General features: G+C 37.7%; 1 protein-coding gene across 1 annotated transcript in view; it reads left to right on the plus strand.

The window, feature by feature from the left end:
- Nucleotides 1-23962, plus strand: part of LOC126263321 (uncharacterized) — a 109760-nt gene that overhangs the window by 38862 nt on the left and 46936 nt on the right. The window contains exons 9-12 of the mRNA XM_049960411.1: nt 2840-3006; nt 8841-9021; nt 15160-15492; nt 22617-23299. Coding sequence (XP_049816368.1) covers nt 2840-3006; nt 8841-9021; nt 15160-15492; nt 22617-23299 — 1364 coding nt within the window. The remainder of the gene's footprint in view (nt 1-2839; nt 3007-8840; nt 9022-15159; nt 15493-22616; nt 23300-23962) is intronic.

Raw genomic sequence — 23962 nt, forward strand, 5'->3', positions numbered from 1 at the left:
CAACATGTTTTACACACATCTATTTGGATCTCATTGGCCCGTTACCCTGTATGATGGTCACAGTTACCTACTTACTATCGTTGATTGTTATACCAGATGGCCAGAGGCTGTACCACCTGCAGATATCACGGCTGATTCCATTGCGAAGGCGTTTGTGGGCACCTGTTTTTCTTCTCATAGAATTTCTCTTACAATCCCCAAGGACCACAGCCATCAGTTTCAGGGTTGTCTGTTCAGGGGTCTACTTAACCTTTGTGAAATTCAAGCCAATAATGGCATGGTGGAGCGCATGCACTGCTCTGTGAAATCTATTTCCATGTGCCACAAAGAAGGTCATTTAATTCATTGACAAGGGCTTTCCTAAGCATACAGATGACCATAAAGTATGATTTGTATTGCTTGCCAGTGCAGTTAGTATTCAGTGAACAGCTGCTTGTGCCTAGAAACTTTATCACACCAACACCGCCTTTAGCTCAGCTGTCCTGTGATCAAGCAGGTTCTCTACAAAAACTTGAGTTGCTCATACAAGAACTTCAGCCACATAACCCACAGCACCAACAACAATGTCAGCCTTTCAGTTTCAAATATTTGAAAATGACAATGTATGTTTGGCAGTATGAAGACACTGTATGTCAGCCTCTTACTCCTCCAAATTCCACCCCTTTGAAGTAATATCAAGATGAATGAATACCATCATCATCCACAAAGATGGCACATATGAAATTGTGTCCATTGAGGGACTTAAACCTCCTTTTCTTGACATTTTGGCAAACTAGTGTGAGAAAGTTCTCTGGCATTGGCATCAACACAACAACAACTTGCAGCAGCCACACCTCCCTCTGCTCTATACCTCACATCACCCATGAAGGGACAGTCATACTTACCTAATCCCCACCCTCTCCCCCTGCCCCTCGTACTTCTCCTGCAATAATTTGTGCAGGCAGACTGATCACACGCCTATCATGTGGACTGACAGCAGTGGGGAAATGTCACACAGCTAAGATTTCTGCTAGTATTTCTGCACTGTCTACCCTTCACTCATTCTAAAATAGCCCAGCCATGTCCCCACTCCAGCCGTGTGCCACAGGCACATGTTGGTCACCTCCCTCAAAAATCCAAGTGGATTTTTCTGGAAACTTTTTTACAGAAGGGAAAAAGCTGCCATATTCTTCCCTCAGGTAAGACTGACCCAAGAATAACTTTTTAACCATACATCCAATTTTAACTGAAAATGCCAGTAGGGAGTAAATGGACTGGCATTATAAATGAAAGAATCCCAAGGTTTCTGAAGGTAATAGCCAAGGATTGTATGGACATGTTAGGTGGGCTCTTGTCTTTTACAACTTACATGATCCTTAACAAGGATTACAAATTCCTTGATGACTGTGCCACAATTCACACCACTTCAAGCATACCCTTATGAACTTATTGATGAATTTCAGAAGCTCCTCTGATGTGCACACTAATGAAACTTGAACATCTTCCGTTGTCTGTGTCCAGTTTTAGAATGGATAATCTGGCAAAAATTTCTTCACTTGTCACTGCTGATGGAACTGAATATTGCGCTACATTATGAATGGTAAAACATATGTATTTGAGTAGCACACATCCATTCTGTGAGATACAGTTGCTGCAGTGCTAGTGTAATGTAGTTGGCGAGAACAATTTAGCTGTGTTTGTGGATGCTTTCTGTAGTAGTTTTTTTCGAGAAAAAGGCATTGTCTCAAAGATTAACAATGTTTTCAGTCTTGTTTGTACCCATTGACAATTCATCCCTAGCCTGGACATGGAATTGTTAACTTTACTGCATCCATGATTTACATTCCACAAAGTACTTTCCAGTACCGTATTTAAATAAACCCTTTACAGTGCGTTTAATTAAGATGTTAACCATTGTTTCTCATCACTTTTGTTTGAATTTATCCTCACCTATCTTGACTGATAACTACATTACGGGTCTATTCAAGAATTTCTTGTGTGAGATCTGCCTGGTTGACTTCTTCCAAGAACTCTTCCTATATATCTTCCCTAAATTGTTTGACTAGAGTTATTGTTTATTATTATGTTCAAAATTTATGCCATTTATAATGGATTTAAGGTATAGTTTATTTTTATCTACAAACAATTTTTTTGGCAATTTTGCTTGAATAGTTGAGAATGTTACTGTTGAGATTAAGTTAAGGTGAATGAAAGCAACTTATGCACACTTAATACGTCCTGGCTTACATGAAATAAACATACAGTTACTTATCCATCTGTTAAACAAAATATTTTGATACCCTCTACAATTGCCTTATAATCCTTGATACGTTTGTTATTGATGGACTGCACACACTTAAGAAAGCTAGGTTGTGTGTTTACAGTTCAGTTTTCTACAGACTACATATATGTTATGGTGACCATCAATAAAGGTGAAACAAGGGTAATGGAATGTAGTCAAATTAAACCAGGCGGTGAAAGAATTAGATTGTGAAATGAGACACTAAAATTGTTAGATGAGTTTTGCTATTTAGTCAGCAGAATAACTGATAAGGGCTGAAGTAGTTTTTGTATCTGTTTTTTTCTTTGTATAGTGACTCGAACTTTCTCTATGCTTGGATATTAGGTATTGTTTCATTCTGCATTGAACTTGTGACCTATTTTTTAACTACAAAAATACTAACAAAAATTTAATTGTTTTTGTATTATTCAAACTGTACCAGTAATAAAATCATTTTAAGTGATAGGTGTCTTCCTAGCAATAATAAATATATCAAAAGTTACCTATTATTTACTAATAGCATTCACTATGAAGTAAAAATGTATTTAATAAATCCAGTAATGAAAATATATTTTTTAGGTATCTCACTGTAATGATGCAAAATGTAAACATTTGGTTGAAGTAGGCAGCTACACTGACTTCAATGTGATACAAGCTGTGTATGCAATTGGGAAAGCATTTCAAAATATGGCAAATGACATGTGTTTTGTCATGTTTAATTCTACATGCATGGAAAATATAGAGAGGTAATATAAAAAAAACTACTTTAATTCATTCTTAGTAGTAGTTCCATTATTTTCTAAATGTGTCTTGCAGGAAGTAATCGTCAGTATGAAACAGCAGTCTGTAGTGATAAAAAGTTGCTTACCAGATGGAGACAAAAAAGCTGACACAAATACTAACTTTCAAAATGAGAGGTTCCCTCATCCAGAAAGAAGGGGAAACAGCTGAAAGAAAGGAAACAATCCAGTGACATATTAATTGTTCACTTTTAAGAAGACTCTCAGTGTTGTTGCTGACGAGAGTAGCTGCTTTGATAGAAGTTAAAAGACATTATGTGACTTCAGATCAATATTCACTTGTTTCCGGCCACTACAAATGTTAGCTTTCAATACTGTGTGTTAGTACATTGACACTGTTGTAGCCATATTTTTTCACTTATTAACATTAGCCTGTGATTATAATCAAGTATAGATACCTGAAACTAATAACATAGCTTGCTACTTACTGTAAAGAAGACACGTCAAGTTGCAAGCAGGCACAATTAAAAGACACTCACATACAGCTTTTGGCCACAGTGACTGAGAGACTACCAACAGGTGCAGCGTTAGGAGGTTGTGGGATGGGAAGGTGAGGGAACAAGGAACAAAAAAGACAAAAAAGGAGAGGAATGGGGAAAGAAGGGAGGATGCTTTGGCATAGGGCTGTAAATAAACATGGTGGGAGATGAGAATGGGGAGGAGATTAATTGTTTCTTTTTCTCCCACTTCCCTGTTCCACAACCTCCTTATGCTGTGCCTGTCAGCTGCACTTTCCACCACACAGCTTTCTTCTCTCTTCCCACCCATACACACTCTCTCTTCCCTGTCCCCTCCAGATTGCTACTTGCATCTCACATGATGTTGCATTCTGGCCCAAGGTGCTGGAGTCGACGGTCGTGTGTGCGAGGTGTGCTTGCTTGTGTGTGTGTGTGGGGGGGGGGGGGAGGAGGGGGGAGGGGAAGTTGTGCGACTGTCCTTTCTACTGACAAAGGCTGTGGCTGATAGCTATATGTGAGTGTCTTTTAATGATGATGACTGTCTGCAACTTGACATGACTTCTTTAAGGTAAGTAGCATTCTACCTTTTCCTACATTGTTGATATTCCTACCTGGAGTTTCCATTGTTTGACTAATAACATAGCTTCATTTACGAGTATGTAGAACTACTGGGTACAGTGTCATCTGCTGGCTATGGCTGACTAGGTTGGCTGCACTGAGAAATTTGTCAGTAGTGCAGGATGCCATTTTACTTCTATTGAAATAGCTGCTCCTGTCACCTACTGCACCAAGAGTCTTCTTAGGGTGAGCAATTATTGGTCTTCCTCACCCCTTGTCTTCACATGTGCATTCTTCTCAACCTCAGATCTGACCTGCTTTTGGTTCCAACCTCCACCAAGCTACTCTTCTTCCCTGTGTACAGAAAGAATTAACACTTATGGAAGCTAGAGTGATTTTTCCTGGTTTTATATATTTATATCACAGTACATAGAATTTTGTCTCCTTATGGAAAGCACTGGCCAGACATTCTACTGGTGGACAAAAAATGAAACTGGCCCAGAAAATATTCGTAAGATTCACATGGAGTTGACTTATGTTAATGAACAAGAGAACTGTCCATCACAAAAAAGTGATGGAAACTATGATTATGTTGCCCAATTGCTTGCTGTCACATGTCTGTGAATTTGCTGTGTCATTACATCTGAGTGAATGAGAGGAGCAGATGTGTTTGGTGACCAGATGAATGCAACACAAAATGATGCTCACTTAGTGACAAAATGGGCTCTGTAGTGAATAAAAACTGTAACTACCCAAAAAGAGTTTGATTACCTGAAAACATTGCTGGAGTTAAGAAAGTGCCGGGAACAAAGTCCAACGAAATCTCAATGCTGTTTGTCTGTTCAACTAGGTATTAAAATATCATCATGTCAAAATAATGTCAAAAATGACCTGCATCTGTCCCCTTACAAATTCACTGTTGTGCATGAGCCTCTGGATAAACATTTGTATGTCCTGCCGGCAGTTTCTGAGTGAAGTGGAGTCAGGATTTTCAAATCATCAGTTTTTCATTTCTTCAGATGAGGTCTGGTCCAGACTGTAAGGATATGTGAACTCACGGAATGTGTACCATTATGCATTGAATTCATGGAATAGGTACCATTATGCATCAATAATTGGAAGACAACTCCGTAATTTCAAGACTGGAGTTTGGTGCACAACTTTTGGTATTCACATCATAACACAATTCTTTCACCAAGCTATTAATGCTAACTGGTATGTCCAGAAACTATTTATTCCATACATGGATCAGCCCAAGGAAGATGAATGGCTGTAAGGATATTTTCAGCAAGAAAGAGCAACAAAACACACTGCCTTGACAGCCTGGTCATGAGTGCATGAGGTGTGGTGTTCATTGAGGTGAGGACAGGCAAGAGAGCCAGTGAAGTCTCCTGGCCATCTTGATCACTTGATTTTTCTACCTGTAATTTTTACCTGTGGGGAAAATTGAAGGGTCATAACCTCCACAAAATGGAAGAACTACAGCAGAACATTGAAAATGATATTGGTGCTGTCCCTAAGACATAGCTGCTACACATGTCTCACAGTCTGATTAATTGAATACAGTGAAGCATCAATATTAATGGTAGTCATTTCCGGCATCTTCTGTGATGTTCAGTTACAAGGATCAATCCTGCCTCAGTCTTATACTAAAAACTTTTCAGACCAGTTTTACTTTGCCCATCCTGAATCACCTTGTAAATTTACAGTTTTCTCTCAAATTAATTTTCCTTTTCATACAGTGCTGCAGTCATAAAATCCCCCAAGGCCTAACATTAAGTAAAAGGCAGTAGGACAAACTGAAAAGATAAAAGAACAAAAAATGCTAGCAAAATTGCCTGATGCTAGTATATCATATTGATTTCTTTCACATTCTGTTACAGTGTTTCCTGTAGACCAACTGTCTGAAGCAACATTGCCACTTAATTGTTAAATAATCATCTTTTTCCAAACCTTTCCTCTATTACACTGTATGAAAGATGATCTGCTTTTGTAAGTAAGCATTTGTATCATATTCACTTGGTGCCTACGTTGATGCTCATCTTGCATTCACTGTTGATACTTTTTCTTTTTGAGCAGTATTTCTGAAACCAACTACAAGGAGGATTTTATATTTACTTTTGGTGTTTAATTTTAAATACCTTGTTATTTGTTGATTTGTGGTTAAATGCCAAACTAATGCAGAGATCTTGGATCAATCTCTCATCAATCCTATAATTTTTATCTGATACTTCTTGCTTCTTTCACCCCTGCCAATGTTTGTTAGCATAAAAAATGCTGAGTTGCACCATGGTTCAGAATCCATGTTAAACTGTCAGTCCCACTTTTGCTGACTGGATACATCAGTTCAAAGGTCATCCTACCACCTCTAATAAGATCACGTCTAGTAAAGCACTGTGGTGTTCAAACCAACCTTCCAGTCATGATAGCACTACAGAATTGACATGGAAACCAAAAGTAGCACATTTTTCTAAGGATAAGCACATATCTGACCAGTAGCAAAATTCCACTAAAAGATAAAACAATGAGAACCAATCATGAGTTCGTGGCTATCCTAAAAGCAAATTCACTGTAGTTGTCCACAAAAGAACAGTTACAAACCTGGATAATGACTAATCTTCCTGCACTCTGTCTACGTCTATAGCTGTGATATGTGTACCGCTTTGAAATGCGTGGCTATGATACTTCTCATTGTACCACACATGAAGGTTTCTTCCTGTTCCATTTATGTATGGAGTGCAGCAAGTGTGATTGATTAAATATCTATGTGCACAATTATTTATTCTAAATTTGTCTTTGTGGTCTCTACAGGAGTGACACACAAAGGATTGCTGTATTTTCCTTCTTTCTTTCTCTGTCATTGTTCTAAGTCTTTATAAGTCATGCCCTGTCCTCCTACAGTCAAAATGCTATCCTTTTCAACAGTGTCTTTTGAATGCAAGTAATTTGTCTTTTTGGAATGTCATGGTAACCACATATAATGCCCAAAGTAGCTGCAGAAATTTAGAATGTTGGGTTGATTATCATGTGGTTCCTTTTATTTTTCATGAAGAATTTTTGTAGAAGACATACTAAGTTTAAAAGTTGTTCTGAAAACAGAAATGTTTAGTAAAACTGTAATAGAAGTTGTTTTTCACAATTGCTAACACTATCTTTTTCCTTATTGTCTGCATAATCTACCACAGTTTATCAGACGTCATCTGCTGCTCTGTCATATCCTGAAAATACATTCAAATCATCCTGTTAATTCAAAATCCTATGAAATACTAAATCTTCACCATGATTCAAATCCTGGTTACAAAATGAGAAATATCTGCTAATATTCATTAACTGATTCTTGTTCATGATGACTCGTTCCACATCATTACGAATAATCTAATCTAATCTGTTATGAATAAACATAAAATTGTCACAAATGATAATAGGATAGCAGTGACATTAGTGGTGAAACAAAGATTGGAGGGTGATCAGTAGCAACATACAAAAGTATCCAGAGAACTGTTGAAGTTACCCAACCCACCAGGTCATAAACCATCAGAAGACTTATGAATCAACATTATATATATGCTTTGTGAGCTGTTCTTTATAAAATGCTTGTTGACAGAAGGGAAACTGGAAACTTTCCACATTCTATGTGGTAAAAATGGTGACTGAAGGCTACAGTTGAAAGGGACTTGTCATAGTAAATGTCAGTGTATCCAAATACAGTCCATCTATCACATCAAATAACTTCCTGTCATCTCCAAAATTGAAGAAAAATGTAGGTGGTGGGCTTTTGCAGACAATGATGTAGTTCAATAGGCCACTTCTGTGGCACGGGGTTATGGCACAGAAAATGTAATGACATCAGTAGTGATTATGTGCAAGAACACCTGATGGTATGTTCTACATATACCCCAGTTAATAAGCATATTGGGCATAAGATGACCATATATCTACAAGTTTCTTCAGGTGTCCTGTATCAAGCTCAAGCCACTTGTTGATGATTAGATCTCTTATAGTTACCAAACTGCACAAATGTTCGTTGCTACATTTGACTCATTGTTTCAAAGTCCATAGCATTTCCAAAATCTGTCCTTTTTCCTAGACCTCTCCAGTCCTTTTCCTTTACCCCTCTCCTTCCCTTTAAATCTTTCTGCTTGAAGAAGGAACCACTGACTCCAAAAGCTTAATTATAACCTTCTTTTATGTGTGTGTACGGCCACTGCTTGATGAGTACACTTTTTCTCTATCTAACGGTTTAAAAATGTTTTATGTCCTTGACATCTTCACTTTTTGGAAAATTAAATAATGAAAAGTCCATGAGGGAATAACAATGATATTAGTCTGCAGATAGGCCACAGCGGCCAATAATAATGGCCATTCAGGTCTTAGTTGTGCTTGTGTGAATGTGGATATGTTCTCTATTTCCAAAGAAGGCCTTCTGGGTGAAGTTTAAATGCTTAGAGTCTTTTCAAGGTGCTTGTATACAACTCAGGCCTCTTCTTTTTGGAAAATAATTTATGTCAGCATATTTATCATATTATGTCTCACAAAGGACACAGGTTTTCAAACTTTAAATTGTGGTGTTGTGCATAATGTACTGGAAGATACATGGATGCTTCTGCATTGTTAAAAAACAGTGTTACATTCATTGATCAGCTAAAAACAGGTGAAAAATGTGTAATATCCAAGTGTAATATATTAAAGGAAATACTTGTTTTCACTGGTAACTATGGATCAAGACAGGTATTCTCATTAAAATTTTACATCAATATATTTCAGGTCACCATTGACTTTAAACCAATATCTCAGATCAACAACTTCTGAAAGAGCAGATGGTATTCATAGCAGCTTGTTTCAGTTCAATGAAAATGGAGGAGGAAATGTTCCTATTGAAATATTTAATCTTAAAAGAAGTATCCATGAATGGAGTCATACATCTGCTGATGTTCACTATGAAAGGGTTAGTAAACATTGAGTTTCAACTGGTGCATATGTAGTAACTTTTTACATTGCATTTCTTTATTTTTGTGCAATCCTGGATACTTTTATTTGATCATAAATCTGTAGAATTAATTACAAAGTGATACCAACACTCTACAAAATAAATTAATGAAGATGAAAAAGCCTTATTCTACAATATAGTATGTTTATTGGTCCTCTCTTCCCTACAAAAGAAAGAACTATATGCCAGATAAGTAATGGTAATGTGCACCCCCCCCCCTGGTCCTCACACACACACACACACACACACACACACACACACACACACACACACACACAGTAGACACACATACACACACACCCACACTCACGCAAGCACAACTTCCACACACATCTGCACTCTCAGAGTGCTGAAACTACACTGTGAGCGGCAGCACCAGTGCAAGATGGCAAGATGGGAGTGGCGACTGGGTGGGGGTGAGGAGGAGGCTGGGGCAGGGAGGAGGAGGGATAGTATGATGGGAGTGACGGACAGTGAAATGTTGCAGTTTAGATGGAGGGTTGAAGAGAAGGTGCGGAGGGGGGAGGGGGCAAGTATCAACTTTCATTTCTCTCGTATTGTTACAGTATCAGAAATGCTTTTACAAACTTTTCAAGCAGATTTGGCACACAGGAAGAATTAAAAATGTCCATAAAAATATGACCTCAGTTTTAAGGTAGTAATGAAATGTCATTACATAAATTTCTCAAGACAGGTACTCATAATAAGTGTTCAAAATGTCCTCCACTTGATTCCAACCATGCATTCACACCTCGTCACACAGAATTTGTAAGTGGATTTAAATCATAATGATACAGTAAAGGAACGTGTGTACTGTAATTATAGGTATTATACAGTAAATTCATTCATCTTCATTTTGTTGAGGCTCTATGTCCTCTATTTTGGATGGCATACATTAGTTACAACAATTATGCACACCTATAAGTGGCATTCATCAGAATATACAGAGCTTATGCTACTGAAAACTAATTCCAATTACAAAGACACTTCCACGTTCACTGAAATAGCTACTCACATATAAAATTACCATAAACACTGCTGCTCTACCATGCAGGACATAAAAACAAAACACTAGAATAGTTTCAGGTCTGTTGACAATAAGTCACATGTTATTCTCAGAGACACTGAATAATGTAACTCCACAGTCATGACCAGAAGGTCACCTGCAATGATCTATTAACAACACTGAGATTGTATACAGCTAGGTAATCAACAGTGTCCAACTTACATATTACATGACATTTGCTTTGTTCATTACATTAACTTCAATTAAGGCTGTAAATATTGTCACCATCAAAATATAGATTAACTCCACCAATAAGAGCACTGCCTACATGACTGTATGTATTCAGACTTTGTTGACATAAGTGAACAAACAGAAAGCTGTTTATGCAACTGAGGTGAAACTGAAATTTGACACAGGCCTCACCTCATCCAACACCTAACATGTTGTCTTTCAAATTATAGTCTGTAGCTCCTACTAATAATATTTAGACTAGGCCCTACTGTGAAACCACAAAAGCCATTTTACTAATATTTTCCCTTTTTATAATGTGTTGTAATCACTTCATGCTAAATCTTAGAAAACATAATTTTTCGATAGACAGTTTTTTCTTTCCCAGGCAGCAAGGCCTGGGACAGGTCCACCTGCTTGTTGCTAAAAGGTGTCTCTCCCACAAACTGCATCTAACATTTAGTTCTTGTCAGATACCTTCAGACATTATGCTGCAAACCCCTTCTATGATATCTTGCTGTTCTTGGCCACTCATCCAACCCACTGCATAATGCTGATGCTTTCAGCCATCATGTACAATAGCAGTTTGATTCCAGCTCATAATCAAAATTGAAATATGTCATAATCCATAACTGAGTACACAATGTGTTTAGCACCAGTTGATCTGAAATAAAAGATCATACACCTACATGCCCCCCATGAACCATGGACCTTGCCGTTGGTGGGAAGGCTTGCGTGTCTCAGTGATACAGATAGCCGTACCGTAGGTGCAACCACAACGGAGGGGTATCTGTTGAGAGGCCAGACAAATGTGTGGTTCCTGAAGAGGGGCAGCAGCCTTTTCAGTAGTTGCAGGGGCAACAGTCTGGATGATTGACTGATCTGGCCTTGTAACACTAACCAAAACATCCTTGCTGTGCTGGTACTGCGAATGGCTGAAAGCAAGGGGAAACTACAGCCGTAATTTTTCCCGAGGGCATGCAGCTTTACTGTATGGTTAAATGATGATGGCGTCCTCTTGGGAAAAATATTCCGGAGGTAAAATAGTCCCCCATTCGGATCTCCGGGCGGGGACTACTCAAGAGGATGTCGTTATCAGGAGAAAGAAAACTGGCGTTCTACGGATCGGAGGGTGGAATGTCAGATCCCTTAATCGGGCAGGTAGGTTAGAAAATTAAAAAGGGAAATGGATAGGTTAAAGTTAGATATAGTGGGAATTAGTGAAGTTCGGTGGCAGGAGGAACAAGACTTCTGGTCAGGTGACTACAGGGTTATAAACACAAAATCAAATAGGGGTAATGCAGGAATAGGTTTACTAATGAATAGGAAAATAGGAATGCGGGTAAGCTACTACAAACAGCATAGTGAACGCATTATTGTGGCCAAGATAGATATGAAGCCCACGCCTACTACAGTAGTACAAGTTTATATGCCGACTAGCTCTGCAGATGATGAAGAAATTGAAGAAATGTATGATGAAATAAAAGAAATTATTCAGATAGTGAAGGGGGATGAAAATTTAATATCATGGGTGACTGGAATTCGTCAGTAGGAAAAGGGAGAGAAGGAAATGTAGTAGGTGAATATGGATTGGGGCTAAGAAATGAAAGAGGAAGCCGCTTGGTAGAATTTTGCACAGAGCATAACTTAATCATAGCTAACACTTGGTTCAAGAATCATGAAAGAAGGTTGTATACATGGAAGAAGCCTGGAGATACTGACAGGTTTCAGATAAATTATGTAATGGTAAGACAGAGATTTAGGAACCAGGTTTTAAATTGTAAGACATTTCCAGGGGCAGATGTGGACTCTGACCACAATCTGTTGGTTATGAACTGTAGATTAAAACTGAAGAAACTACAAAAAGATGGTAATTTAAGGAGATGGGACCTGGATAAACTGACTAAACCAGAGGTTGTACAGAGTTTCAGGGAGAGCATAAGGGAACAATTGACAAGAATGGAGGAAAGAAATACAGTAGAAGAAGAATGGGTAGCTTTGAGGGATGAAGTAGTGAAGGCAGCAGAGGATCAAGTAGGTAAAAAGACGAGGGCTAGTATAAATCCTTGGGTAACAGAGGAAATATTGAATTTAATTGGTGAAAGGAGAAAATATAAAAATGCAGTAAATGAAGCAGGCAAAAAGGAATACAAACATCTCAAAAATGAGATCGACAGGAAGTGCAAAATGGCTAAACAGGGATGGCTAGAGGACAAATGTAAGGATGTAGATGCTTATCTCACAAGGGGTAAGATAGATACTGCCTACAGGAAAATTAAAGAGACCTTTGGAGAAAAGAGAACCACTTGTATGAATATCAAGAGCTCAGATGGAAACCCAGTTCAAAGCAAAGAAGGGAAAGCAGAAAGGTGGAAGGAGTATATAGAGGGTCTATACGAGGGCGATGTACTTGAGGACAATATTATGGAAATGGAAGAGGATGTAGATGAAGATGAAATGGGAGATATGATACTGCGTAAAGAGTTTGACAGAGCACTGAAAGACCTGAGTCGAAACAAGGCCCCGCGATTAGACAACATTCCATTAGAACTACTGACAGCCTTGGGAGAACCAGTCCTGACAAAGCTCTACCATATGGTGAGCAAGATGTATGAGACAGGTGAAATACCCTCATACTTCAAGAAGAATATAATGATTCCAATCCCAAAGAAAGAAGGTGTTGACAGATGTGAAAATTACCAAACTAACAGTTTACTAAGTCACGACTGCAAAATACTAACGCTAATTCTGTACAGACGAATGGAAAAACTGGTTGAAGCCGACCTCGGGGAAGATCAGTTTGGATTCCTTAGAAATATCGGAACACGTGAGGCAATACTGACCCTACGACTTATCTTAGAAGCTAGATTAAGGAAAGGCAAACCTACGTTTCTAGCATTTGTAGACTTAGAGAAAGCTTTTGACAATGTTGACTGGAATACTCTCTTCCAAATTCTGAAGGTGGCAGGGGTAAAATACAGGGAGCGAAAAGCTATTTACAATTTGTACAGAAACCAGATGGCAGTTATAAGAGTCGAGGGACATGAAAGGGAAGCAGTGGTTGGGAAGGAAGTGAGACAGGGTTTTAGCCTCTCCCTGATGTTATTCAATCTCTATATTGAGCAAGCAGTGAAGGAATCAAAAGAAAAATTCAGAGTAGGTATTAAAATGCATGGAGAAGAAATAAAAACTTTGAGGTTTGCCGATGACATTGTAATTCTGTTAGAGACAGCAAAGGACTTGGAAGAGCAGCTGAACGGAATGGACAGTGTCTTGAAAGGAGGGTATAAGATGAACATCAACAAAAGCAAAACGAGGATAATGGAATGTAGTCAAATTAAGTCAGGTGATGCTGAGGGAATTAGATTAGGGAATGAGACACTTAAAGTACTAAAGGAGTTTTGCTATTTGGGGAGCAAAATAACTGATGATGGCCGAAGTAGAGAGGATATAAAATGTAGACTGGCAATGGCAAGGAAAGCATTTCTGAAGAAGAGAAATTTGTTAACATCAAGTATAGATTTACGTGTCAGGAAGTCATTTCTGAAAGTATTTGTATGTAATGTAGCCATGTATGGAAGTGAAACATGGACGATAAATAGTTTGGACAAGAAGAGAATAGAAGCTTTTGAAATGTGGTGCTACAGAAGAATGCTGAATATTAGATGGGTAGATGACATAACTAATGAGGAAGTACTGAATAGTATTGCGGAGACGAGAAGTTTGTGGCATAACTAGACTAGAAGAAGGGATCGTTTGGTAGGACATGTTCTGAGGCATCAAGGGATCACCAATTTGGTATTGGAGGGCAGCGTGGAGGGTAAAAATCGTAGAGGGAGACCAAGAGATGAATACACCAAACAGATGCAGAAGGATGTAGGTTGCAGTAGGTACTGGGAGATGAAGAAGCTTGCACAGGATAGAGTAGCATGGAGAGCTGCATCAAACCAGTCTCAGGACTGAAGACCACAACAACAACAACAACACCTACATGTTAAGTTCCAACCTTCTTTCTTATCTTAATCAACTATTGTGATTCCATAATGTCAGAACTTGGAAATGAGTGAAGTCAGTGAGATTACTTATCACTACCAAATCTCAGTGACACGCTCATTGATTTGTACTGTGACAAATGGACAGGTAGGGGAGGACCAGTTACTAGCCATCATACTAACTCAACCTTAGTACTTTGAATTACTAGTGATCTTGTCATTTAAAAAAATTGGCTTGCACAGAAAAAAAACACTATTGCAGAGACACTTCACCAATGTGTCATGGAAGTTTGTGAAAGCATTCAGCATCCAGCAGTCTTTGATTAGATGAGGCAGAGCATGACCTGATAAGGGTATACACGTGTTGGAACAAGCAGAGAAACATGTGTAATGAGTATCTGTCTTACGAAATTTGTAAATCATTTTTCACCGCTAATTTAAACATGAAAGATTTTCAGGCATTTCTTCATATAATCTTGTTTTAGAGGGTTTTATGTATAAAAACTGTCCATAGCTTTCTCAGCTACTACTTCTTCCTCAGGGAGGAATGAGGGTTTGGGAATGTTAGAGAGAAGGGGCAGATCACTCAGACTCAGAGGTAGCCCATATATTGTGGGACAAATGGGAAGAAAGCTGATGGGAGAGACATCAGAGAGAGTATGAATAACTTTTTTTTTCACTTTTGAATGAACAGTATTTATCAACACTAACTGGAATTTCCTGCCATTCTGTCTCTTTGTAATTTTATAGGTTTCACAAGTAAATTTTCCTTTTGAAAAAAAAAAAAAAAAAGAAATTTCTGTGTTCATACATGAATTATTTAGCATTAAATGGTGTGTTAAGAGTAAATTGTTCTTGTTATTTGTCCAGGTAGCATTATTCTCGAACAGTTCACTTAATCTGTTGGATGACATATACACATACAGAGATATGGGAAGCGAGGTTGTAGTTTCGTCACTGACATCACAGTGTGCAACAAGAACTAGCTGTTCACAATGCAGAGGTCATCATAGCAAACTGGAAACAGCAGAATGGGTGAGAACAGTAGCACTGAGGCAACAGGAAAAGATAAAAAACACAAAATTTTATGTTGCTGCAGCATTTGATATACATGAAGCATCAATAAACCCCATGGAATGTGGATCAGAATTACATGAGAAAGGCATTGAACAGTTAGAGGCCTTCTTATGGGCCATTGAACAAGTAAGTGCATAAATGATTTGTAGCACAATATTAATAAACTATAGTTTGTGATTTTTTACTCATAACAGCAAGTATTTTATAAAGAAATTTTGTGTTGCTTTTAAATGAATACTTTAAAAAAATTATTTAATCCAAAGCACTGTAAGGTCTCCTTGGAAGACATAGATAATGTTACATTTTTGTGTTGTGTAAACCAACATTTATAATACAGACCTATACATAGTTTGCAGCTGAAAATTTATGAAATTTTTGTTCTGTACCATCTACAAATGGCTATAAGCATGAAAAATTTAGAACTTCATATTATCATCATGCGGAAGTACTTATCTTTAAATGAATTTTAAAAATGACAGATTAGAAGTGGTGTATCTCTGTATAAAAGATGTTCTCTTTGATATTTCATAAAGGCTGAAAATACTAGAATTAAGTTTTACACAAATGATCATGTGCTAGGTACTGAGTAGTTTATTATTCATAAAAAATTTACATATTGAGACAACTTTAGTTTTTAGGGTTGTGTATCTTAGTTGTCAAAAATGGAATCCTTATACAATCATTTTGTTGTCAATCTGTCAGTCTGTCTGTATGTCAAGACACCTTTTCTTAGGAATTGGTAGAGGTATCAAGTTGAAATGTGAGTCAAATACTGAGGTCTACACTCCCTTGGCAGAGTAAAAGCATTAAGCTTATGCGTCAGTGCAATCAAAAGATATGGCCATTATTTCGCGTATTTTGATACTTGCAAACTCACTCATCAAAACCTATAGATGAACTGTCTACATACATAATTAAGTTTGTATGGATCTCTCAGTGTGAGAGTCCTACACACACTTATTGAGTCTTGGAGATACAGTATTTTCTCCAGTTGTATTCAGAAGCTCTCAAGAACTGGAATAAAATTATTAAATGCTTGTTAATGTTTCCAGTAAAATTCATCACAAGAATAGCTGTTGACTTTATGAAACATCACAGTAGAAGCTGCTGATGCAGAATCTTTAGTGTTACTATTATGTAGACATTTCTTAACCCTTTAACTGCCACAGATGTATATATTTATGCATTGACATCATGCCTCCAATGCTACGGATGTATATATGTGACAGGGGCTAAGCATGCCAGGAGTGCTAATGTCGTATATATAAGTTTTGAGTTTTCAAACAATGGAAACTCCAGGATGGAGTATCAACAATACTAAAGAAAGGGGAGATTGCTAGTCACCACAAATATGACCTGTTGAGTTGCAGATGGGCTCAATGAAAAGACCGTTACACATTTTGCTTCAAGCACACCTCATGCACACGACTGTTACCACCAACAGCTCTGACCAAAATACACACACACATTAATACAAGCAACAACAATCCATGCACACATGACCGCTACCAGTGGCAGCTCTGACCAGTCAGAGCTGCTAGTGATAGCCGTCATTTTTGTGTGAGGTGTGCTTGCTTGTGTAGATGTGTGTTTTCTTTGCTGATGAAGTGCTTGGCCAAAAGCTATAATTTGTAACCGTCTTTTTATTGAGCCTGTCTGCAACTCAATAGGTCATCCATACTGTGAGTAGCAGTCTGTCTTTTTCCTAGTACTGTAATTTTGATGTTATCTTAATAAACACTTGCAATGAGGTAATACACCATCACTTGTAGAGAACCCAGAAATCTGCAGCATTAATAATGGTTCCTCGATGTGACTTTGATGGCAGAAGCAGCAGTTTGTTGGACTTGTGCCTTGCTTCGTATTGTCACATATTTGAAAATGTGTAAACATGTGCTTTGTGACAAGTAAATAGAATGTATTTTCATGGATGGTGGTAATGGAAGTGAGGTTTTTTTTTTTTTTTTCTTTTTTCTTCTTCATCTGAAATCTGAAACTGAGGATGCGTGCCTCTTGCTTCTTGTCCTTCAACATCTCAGGGGCCAGAAAGCTACTTTTCTCATTGCATATCATTGCCTTCAAGAAGTGCAACTGATAGCAATAAAGAGAATGAGCCCCCAGTGAAGAAAGGAAAATCTGAAGATAAATCTCAGAGGTACAGGAAGGAGATGAAATCAGGTGTTCACGATTTTGACACAGTATATTCTGGTGTGACTATTGCATTTCTGAAAACCTAGTGCACTACAAGTTTTTCAGACATTGTGCAGAGAAGAATTAGGCTCAATGATTGTAGACGAGACTGATAGTTACTGAACTGTACGATTCAGCAAGATGGCACAGGTTAATGTTATTAATGAAAACTGTCACAGCAAAAATGCAATTAAAAGTGATAATAAGCATAAATTATGTGCTAAGAAGGTGATAAAAAGGAGTTCAGTGCACAATGTGTCGATGCTGGTTCCATGAGAAATGCTTGAAAGTGAGTGTAGAATTTGCATAAACGACTTTACTTGGACATGCCGCACCTGTGTCGTGGAAATACATGAACAAGAAATCATAAACGCCATCAGGGACAAAGGCAAAATAATAAAAGTGCTTCAGAGTAATATTGATGCTTTAAACAACAGGTATATTGCTCTTAGTGAAAAATAAAGCGACTTAGAAAAGACTATGTGGAAAAGAATCTCATCTGAATGACTTCCACACTTCAAGTACGGATACATGGCACAGAGCAAAAAACATCATCTGTGCAAGTATTGTGCAGGAGAAAATCAAAAGGGTAAGCAAATTAACTGTGACCAATTTTGAAGAATGTTACGAATTACCGTGTGAAAAAAAACTGTTCAGCACTCGATTGCTAATGAATACAAGACGTCTGATGTGAAAGTGCAGCATGTCCACAGAAAGACGAGGTGAAATTATTTAGGGACAGCCATGCGTGAAACATCTCAAATCTAATGTCAATGCAGGCTGGGAACAGTATAAGTATTTACAGTGTAGTAAAACTACGGCCAAATTTTGAGACAGTTACTGCAGGTATAAACAATGAATTCTCCAAACTCACAAAAAAAGGACTGTGTAGTGCTGATTGGAGGTGTAAATGATGTAAACAAAAACAATACTAATAGATTCATCAAGAAAGTGATCTCAGTAATACAATACTTATCCTTCACCAATGTTATTGTAGCCACTCTACCACTCAGGTATGACCTGCCTGATTGGTCATGTGTCAATACAGAAATTAGGCAAACTAATGATAAACTGAGATATTTTTGTGCTAAATTTAGAAACGTAAAATAATTAGATATTAGTGACTATGAAAGGAACAGTTTCAATGGACATGGACCTGATTCGGCATGGCAAGAGGGAACTTACCACAAATATAAACCAGCCTACAGAAGAAATATTTTGCAAAAAACAAAAAAAAATAAATAAAACAAGGTCAACATTTGCTGCATTAGGAACAAGCTGTTAGAGTTGGAACATTTTTGTAAAATAAAAAAAATGTAATATATTGTGTGTCTCAGAACATTGGCTTACAGAATATCAAATATATTTGTTCATACCTAATGAGTACATTCTAGCAGCTATAATGCGTAGAAATGAGAGAAAAAATGGAGAGGCCGCAAAATTTATCAGTCAATGTATACAATTCTCTAAAATACATGTAAGTTCATCTTCCACAGAATTAAATAGTGAATTTACTTGTATAAGACTAATAGATCAAAATATTGTAATAGTTAGCTTGTATAGATCTCCAAACAATGATGTTAAGTCATTTTTCGAGAAATTTAAACAGATGATGAGAAAAATCATAAAACTCAAAACAAATGTAGCAATATGTGGTGTTTTGAACATTTACTTGCTAGACACAGAGGAATTCAACACAAAAATATTCTTAAACCTACTCATATCACTAAATCTATATTATACTAACAATAGCCTGACACATGGAAATGCCTGTTTGCACAATATTATAGTTAATTTTTCAAGAGACCTATATAGTGTAAGTAGTGCAGATGAATGTTTTGCTGATAATGATCCTCTACTCCTAACATACCAGGATACACAGTCTGATAAGAATTATAAGGCTGCAAATAAGAAGGCAAGTGTGACATGAGGTCAGAAAGAGGAATATGTTAAGTTATTAACAGATTCCCTCAGAAAGGTAAACTGGGACTTTGCTTATAAATATGACACAGATCAATCAACTGTTGAAACTCTATTTAATAATTTCCTTAAGACATATACTGACTTATGGTACTTTTGCTCACCAATGAAAAGAAACAGTACTAAACCAAATAGAGAAGGTAAAAAGTTTAAATGGTACACTGATGACCTTGCTAGTTTCTGGGAAAAGATACTTTCACTGTACAAAACATATAAAAAATGGCAAATTGCGACAGAACAAAATGATACTTATTATAAAGACTACCTGAAATGTAAAAAACATTATAGAGCCAACCTTAAACTTGCCAAACAAGCTGCCTCTGAAAATTACTTAGGATGAGCCCCAAACAAAAGCAAGACTGCTTGAGACATTATAAAGCAAGAACATACTTCTATCCAAACACAAGATGTTCTACATGAACCATAAGAGCTCAATAAATATTTTACTACTACAGTAAAGGAATTGAAATCAAAAATTAAATAGTCAGACGTACCAGCTACCTAAAGGGTATGAATTTCACTGGGACCCTGTCACACCCACAGATATAATAGAACATCTTCAGACTTGAAAAGCACAGACTACTACTGGCTATCTAACTACACAATAAAAAGAACAATACACCTCATTTGCAATTCACTTGTTTTTATTATGAATAAATGCCTAGAAGCCGGCCGCTGTGGACGAGCGGTTCTAGACGCTTCAGTCTGGAACCGCGCAACTGCTATGGTCGCAGGTTCGAATCCTGCCTCGGGCATGGATGTGTGTGATGTCCTTAGATTAGTTAGGTTTAAGTAGTTCTAAGTTCTAGGGGACTGATGACCTCAGATGTTAAGTCCCATAGTACTCAGAGCCATTTTGAAATGCCTAGAAATTGGAGTTTTCCCTGATCAGCTCAAAATTTCCAAAGTTATACCTATACACAAAAAGGGAAGAAAACACCTCCCTGAAAACTATAGACCAGTGTCTATTGTTCCAATGTTTTCCAAAATATTTGAAGCAATTTTCCGCAAACAGCTAATCAACTATTTTGAAAAGTATGACCTTCTCTGTAATAGACAGCACGGTTTTCAACAAGGGAAAACCACCACCCCTGCTGTCCTTGAAATAGTTAGTCAGACATCAACTGCATTTGAAAATAAACAGTCTCACTTGAACCTTGTGATCTGAGTAAGGCATTTGATTGTATCCCCTTTGACATCCTACTAGCCAGACTAAAAGTATTATGGTATAAATAATACAGGGTCAGAAATAATCAATTCTTATCTAAATAACAGGAGGCAATTTGTGTCAGTTCAAAATAGACACTCTTCTATGAATAGTCACACATCTGGTGTACCTCAGGGCTCTGCCCTTGGTCCTTTCTTCTTCATTGTTGCAATTAATGATTTGCCATCATATGCTGGGTCTGAGTGGATGATACAACCTTAATCAGCACAGATCAAGATTTATGAAAGCTACACCAGAAATTACAGGACACTCTGACCTTAACACTAAACTGGTTCTTGCCTAACAAACTTCTTTGCAATCCAGAGAAAACTCAGCATCTGCAGTTGGGACTGGCTAAAGATGCAGAACCAAAATCTCTAAAACTGCTTGGAATACACATTGATTCCAAATTTATCTGGCAACCCCATATCAACCAGGTCTGCAAAAAGTTATTAAGTGTATCCTATCTCATCTGGAAATTGTCTGATATAGTGAGTAACAAATATCTCAGAACAGCTTACTTTGGACTTTTTCAGTCTCATGTGTCTTATGACCTGTTACTATGTGGCCACTCCTGTCATGTTAGTGATGTACTACTGATGCAGAAAAAGGTGCTATGAATAATGTGCAAGGTTGGTCCAAGGGAACACTGCCGTCCCTTATTCATCAAAATGAAAATAATGACAGTGATAAATCTTTATATTTATGCATCCCTAATATATGCTAAAAAGAACAGAACAAAATTTAACACAGGAAAGAGCATACACTTTCATGATACCAGAAACAAAGAGAGTATTGACATTCCTAGACATAGGCTGACAAAAACAGGCAACTCTTACAAAGTGAACTGTTTGAAATTATATAACAAATTACCACATACTGCATTCAGTACACCTTTCAATAATTTTAAAAGTAAACTGCACAAATGGTTTACAGACAATCCATACTACAGTCTTACAGAATTCTTGGATACTTGTAATATAGAAATTGAGTTTTAAGTCTATGATTGAAATACTGTACAACTGATTAATGTACCATAAATAATTTGTACTTTAATGTAAACACTAACTAATATAGTAACTTCTTATGTATCTTGACATGATTATAAAGCCTATTTCACTACATGTGATCAACGGCAAATAAAGAATCGGAATCAGAATCAGTACTCTTCATGGAAAGAAGCTGTTCGAAGGTCTACAAAAGAAATGTGTATAGCAGAAAAGTATTGTTTCTTGGCAATAACTCTTCTCATGGCAAGAACTAAAAAACTGAAATATTCTGAGTAGTGGTCAAATGATACTCTCTTCAAAACTTCAATTATTGGTGAAATAATATCTCATGACAGATATTTATTGATACTACAAATGCTGCATTTTTGCAGTAACAACATTCGTGTTCAGAATGGAAGGGTGAGCAAACTAATACCATATGTTTCGTAACTGAAAGGGAAGTTCAGAACACCAATCACTCCATTTCAGAAAATATGTATTGACAAAAGTCACCTTTTGTTCAAGGATACTCTTGGATTTCAAATGTATATATATCAACTTTTTGAAATGGGATTCTGTGTGATGTTATCTAGTTTTAGGAACTTTAAGAACCAAGAATATTCAAAGTATGCTTACTACAGAGTACAATGTATTTAACATTCCTATCCATTGGGCAAATCACTATCAACAGTATCACACACCCTCACTCCATGAGATGTTGCAGAGAGGTTTGGAATTTAATCCATGAGAATATGGACTGACTTCACAAAATTTGGTTGCCAGCAACCATAATGTGTGAATGTAGTACGAAGTAACTGGTAATGTGCAGATTAAGAGTCTTTTGTGATACACTTTTCATATTATGTTATTCTTGTTTATTTCAGGTGAATAAGAACAGCACATATATAAATCTTGCTGCTGTTTCATTGGATTCATGTGGAAGCCCTGTGAAGGCTGCTCAAGATATAGCAGATCTCTTAAGCCTTCACACATCTCTGAACAGAAATGGAGCTTCCCAGAACACTGCAGTTGCTTTTATTGTTGGTGGAGGGACAAATTTAGTATCATCTGTAATGGATTCAGTAAATTACTTGAAGATTCCAGTGTTTGCTTCAGAGGCCAGGGGCCCACTGCCTCACAGAAAGAAATATGCTCCATATCCACTCCAGCTGGCACCAACCAGCAAAGCTTATGCAGCAGCTGTGCTAGCACTTCTTCAAAATTTGGGTTGGAGTTGCTTTTCTGTTATATACCTACAGGATGGAATAGAATATGAAGACAGTTACAGGCTATTTGTAGACTATGCATCAGTTTATGAAAATGGATTGAATATGACCATCAGTCTTCCAGTTCCACTTCAGTACACTGCTGGAATAATTAGAGAATACCTTAAGGAAATTGCAACAGTCCATACAAGTGGAAACAAGATAGTTGTGCTGCTGCTCCCCAATGAAGTGGTGGAGCTACTTTTACGAGTTTTGCAGGCAATGGAAGATGAGAGTCAGATAGCTGTTGGAGCTCTCACATTCATAGTGCTGGGAGCAGAGAAAGCATTGAACACTTACAGGTAAAACTATATCTTAAAATATTCTGTTATGAAGTGTTTTTACCTTTCAATGCTGCTCTTTTCCTTATGTTCTAGCTTTCAGAAATAGTTAGTCCCTGTCTCCTTATGTCTCCATTAAAGAGATAGTAGATTGAATCCCTATAGATTCGTCTAATTTCTGTAACTTCCAAATGATGTATGAAAAGGTCCAAATGTAACAACCCTTATTGTATCTAATTTTTTACTTGAATGTTTGATGTTTCAAAGTGAACTACACTCCTGGAAATGGAAAAAAGAACACATTGACACCGGTGTGTCAGACCCACCATACTTGCTCCGGACACTGCGAGAGGGCTGTACAAGCAATGATCACACGCACGGCACAGCGGACACACCAGGAACCGCGGTGTTGGCCGTCGAATGGCGCTAGCTGCGCAGCATTTGTGCACCGCCGCCGTCAGTGTCAGCCAGTTTGCCGTGGCATACGGAGCTCCATCGCAGTCTTAACACTGGTAGCATGCCGCGACAGCGTGGACGTGAACCGTATGTGCAGTTGACGGACTTTGAGCGAGGGCGTATAGTGGGCATGCGGGAGGCCGGGTGGACATACCGCCGAATTGCTCAACACGTGGGGCGTGAGGTCTCCATAGTACATCGATGTTGTCGCCAGTGGTCGGCGGAAGG

This window comes from Schistocerca nitens, chromosome 6 (genome assembly GCF_023898315.1).
Source record: "Schistocerca nitens isolate TAMUIC-IGC-003100 chromosome 6, iqSchNite1.1, whole genome shotgun sequence".
Classification (NCBI taxonomy): Eukaryota; Metazoa; Arthropoda; class Insecta; order Orthoptera; family Acrididae; genus Schistocerca; species Schistocerca nitens.